The 4,408-nt window shown below is 34.4% G+C and overlaps 1 protein-coding gene across 1 annotated transcript in view; it reads left to right on the top strand.

Annotated features, from left to right (window-relative positions):
• Positions 1-4,010, top strand: part of gnrhr3 (gonadotropin releasing hormone receptor 3) — an 11,151-nt gene extending 7,141 nt beyond the window's left edge. Inside the window, 3 exon segments of the mRNA XM_073846681.1 lie at positions 1-159; positions 2,986-3,314; positions 3,316-4,010. The exon segment at positions 1-159 is cut by the window's left edge and continues 43 nt beyond it. Coding sequence (XP_073702782.1) covers positions 1-159; positions 2,986-3,314; positions 3,316-3,468 — 641 coding nt within the window. The 3' untranslated portion in view covers positions 3,469-4,010.
• The last annotated feature ends 398 nt before the right edge of the window (positions 4,011-4,408 follow it).

Raw genomic sequence — 4,408 nt, 5'->3', positions numbered from 1 at the left:
CTCAGTGTGTCACTCATGGGAGTTTCCACGAACGCTGGCATGAGACGGCATACAACATGTTTCATTTTGTGACGCTGTACGTGATTCCGCTGCTGGTCATGAGCTGCTGTTACACCTGCATCCTCATCGAGATCAACAGACAGCTGCACAAGACCAAAGGTACAGCCACCCAGAATCAGTCATTCTTCTACACTGTAATCTGACTGTCATCTGAGAGCCAAATCAAACTTCCACTGAAGCAAATATGACTTGCACATCTTCTAAAAGCTTTTACCCTACTGTAACTTTTTTTTTTTTTTTTTTTTTACAATCTGGGATTAGTTTTCTTCCTGCGGCAACACACATGTGAGGTAAACCATCAAAAAAAAAAAAAAAAAATTATGTCAGGTTCAGTTTCTATGGAAGGCCTTTTCCGCCCCATAAAAAAAAGATCATGACATACAAAGTCATAGTTAGATAAAAAAAAGGTCATAATTATGAGGAAGAAAGTATAAAATTAGAGGTCAAAAGTCATTATGAGATAAAAAAAAATGTCTTAATGATACAATAAGTCATACATTTGAGATAAAGAGTCATAATTATGACAGAAAATGTCAAAAGTGTGACAATTACAATTATGAGATAAAAGATCAAAATTATAAAGTAAAAAGGTGTAAATGAGGAGTTTTAAAAATAATTTGAGAAATTAAAGTCAACTTAGATAAATGTCTAAATGACACAAATTGTTTTTATTTCATAATTATGACATAATTGTGACTCTTTGTCATAATTATGATATAAAAACAATTAGGAGATAAAGTCTTAATATAAGGTAAAAACTCAAAATGATCACACATTGTCATAATTGTGACAAAAATCAAAAGTATGACATAATAAATCATAATTATGAGATAAAAGCTCATAAAAATAAAGTATAAAATAGATAAAATAAGATAAAAAGAAAAAGTTGATTTTTTAATCTCAATTTATTTATCTATTACTTAACTTTTTTGTCTTATGTGGCTAGATTTGATGCTTGCGGTCTCAAGTCTCAAGTCTTATTTATTTATATAGCCCTTTCTACTACAACGTAGACCAAAGGACTGTACATCTAAAAGAAAACAAAAAACAAACATACAAGCCACATACCATGCAGTTAAGCAGTTAGAAATACTTATGTCCGGTAGCTTTTCTCAATTCTTCTCCTTTGGCAGGTGTAGCAAAGAGTTAATTTTAGCCACTGCAGATACCCATAATGCCGCTCTCAGGTTTAGCGGCTCCATTAGGGGCTCAATAACACAGTCACATGTCTACAGTAACAGCAGTCAGTGGATTACGGTAATATCGCAGCAGTGTGTCGGATCAGCGCAGCTTCTATTTTTCTCCCTCTGGAGCCGAGAGATTTGCTCAGATTCAACTCTACGGTCACTTGATTCCTGCCAAGGGCAACAAAACAAGGTCACATATTCATGAGGGTTTGCTGGATGTTTTTACAGGCTTAGAGACAGGTGAACACTGAACGAGTGTAGGTTAAACAAATATCACCATGCTGCTCTTCTTACTATGACAGCGTTTTAAAGAGACATAAAAAAATAAAGGTAAATAAAAATTTAACGAGAATAAATAATAAATATTACAAGAATAACGTCCAAATATTACAAGATTAGTTCAGAATATTTTGAGAATAAAGTAGAAATATTACAAGAATAAAGTCGGAATATTACGGGAATAAAGTCAGAATACTAAGAGAATAAAGTAGGAATATTAGGAGAAAAAAGTCAGAATTTTACAAGAATAAAGTCGGAATATTACGAGAATAAAGACAGAATATTACGAGAATAAAGTCAGAATACTAAGAGAATACAGTAGGAATATTACGAGAATAAAGTCGAAATATTACGGGAATAAAGTCAGAATACTAAGAGAATAAAGTAGGAATATTAGGAGAAAAAAGTCAGAATTTTACAAGAATAAAGTCGGAATATTACGAGAATAAAGACAGAATATTACGAGAATAAAGTCAGAATACTAAGAGAATACAGTAGGAATATTACGAGAATAAAGTCGAAATATTGCGAGAATAAAGTCAGAATATTACAAGAATAAAGTCAGAATACTAAGAGAATAAAGTAGGAATATTAGGAGAATAAAGTCAGAATACTAAGAGAATACAGTAGGAATATTGCGAGAATAAAGTCAGAATTTTATGAGAATAAAGTCAGAATACTACGAGAATAAATTAGGAATATTACTAGAATAAAGTCAGAATATTATATGAGAATAAATTCTGAATATTACATAAATAATGTCGAAATTACGAGGATAAAGTCAAAATATTATGAGAATCAAGTTGGAATATTATGAGAATAAAGACAGAATATTACGAGAATAAAGTTGGAATATTACGAAGATAAAGTCGGAATATTACAAGAATAATATCAGAATATTACGAAAATAAAGTTGAAATATTACGAGAATAATATCAGAATATTACAAGAATAATATCAGAATTTAATGAGAATAAAGTCGAAATATTATGAGAATAAAGTCGAAATATTACGAGAATAAAGTCGAAATATTACATGAGAATAAATTCCGAATATTACGAAAATAATGTCAAAATTATGAGAATTTTTTTTTAACATTACGAGAATAAATCGCATGCAAATTGCCCAGATTAAGAGCACTGGGAGATATATTTATTCTGAAAATATTTTGACTTTATTCTGGAAATATTTCAACTTTAATCTTGTAATCTTAATTTTTTTAATGTGGCAATAAAACACAGTTGTATCTTACAGTTACTAGTATATTACATAAACTAGTATGTTTTTATTTTTTTAATTGTCTTACAATGCATGTTTACTTTCTTAATGTTCTTCCATTTTTGTGTTTGTAAGTGCTATAAAAATCCGGAAATCGAACCCATGAGCTCAATGTTGCGAACACAATGCTCCACTGTTCAAGGAACGCCTCTGATCACTGATGACATGTTTGTCTCTGCAGCGGGCGAGTCTCTCAGACGCAGCGGCACAGACATGATCCCGAAGGCCCGGATGAAGACGCTGAAGATGACCATCATCATCGTCCTGTCGTTCGTGGTCTGCTGGACGCCCTACTATCTGCTGGGCATCTGGTACTGGTTTCAGCCGGAGATGCTGAAGGTCACGCCCGAGTACATCCATCACCTGCTCTTCGTGTTCGGGAACCTGAACACCTGCTGCGACCCCGTCATCTACGGCTTCTACACTCCCTCGTTCCGCGCCGATCTCGCCCGCTGCTACCGCTGTCGGACGCCCGCAGACTCGCCGCGCTCTCTGGACCGGCTCTCGGCCCGACACGGAGAACACGAGTCTGACCCGACCGGCGGGAAGGGCACATAAACCGCATCTCAATCTCATGATGGCCTTGATGGAGTTTCTGTATCTGAACTTCACAAGAAATGCTTGGCTGAAGCTCTGGAGCGCAGCGGGGTTCATGCACAACTAATGAAAAGAGCTCAGAGCAGATTTACACAGAAGCCTTTGCAGTTTTAGAATAACTTCACAGATTTCCCAGCGTGGCTTTGTTATTAAAGCAGCTGGATGTGCTGGAATAGAAGACGTCTGTGTTGAGCTCGTTCTGTATGTTTACGCTGTTGATCTGTGTGTGTTTGCATGCAGGGTGCAGGTTTTTGTTTGCATTAAAACTTGATTTAGGCTTTTTTTTTGCAATAAATCTTGACTGGCATTGAGTCTGGTCCACTTTACAGCTTATTCTGATCTAGAATCGCCAACATAGACACTGCAAAAAGTGCTTCTTCCTCAGTATTTCTGGTTGTTTTCCAGCAAACACTACCAGTCAGAAGTTTTTTTTTTTATAGAAGTCTCTTCTGCTCTCCAAGGCTGCATTTATTTGATTTAAAGTACAATAAAAACGGTAAAATTTTGAAATATTTCTACTATTTAAAATAACGGTTTTATATTTAAATATATTTTAAAATTTATTTTTTTCCTGTCATTTCAAAAATGATTTTTTTTTTGCATCATTTGTCTTCAGTGTCACATGATCCTTCAGAAATAATTTTAATATTCTGATTTGCTGCTTAAAAACATTTCTTATGTTGAAAACAGCTGAGCAGAATTTTTTCAGGTTTCTTTGATTAATACAAATTTTCAGAAAGACAATTTTTGTGAAATATATATATTTTTAAATGTCTTTATCATCATTTTTGAGCAATTTAAAGCATCACTGCTTAATAAAAGTATTAATGTGTACTATCTCTCATATATATATATATATACACACACACACACAGACACACAGACACACAGACACACACACACACACACACACACACAGACACACAGACACACAGACACACAGACACACACACACACACACACACACACACACACACAGACACACACAGACACAGACACACACACAC

Source organism: Garra rufa, chromosome 9 (assembly GCF_049309525.1).
Source record: "Garra rufa chromosome 9, GarRuf1.0, whole genome shotgun sequence".
In the NCBI taxonomy this organism is placed as follows: Eukaryota; Metazoa; Chordata; class Actinopteri; order Cypriniformes; family Cyprinidae; genus Garra; species Garra rufa.
The sequence above is the reverse complement of the archived record's forward strand: the minus strand, read 5'-3'. Positions and strand labels throughout refer to the sequence as shown.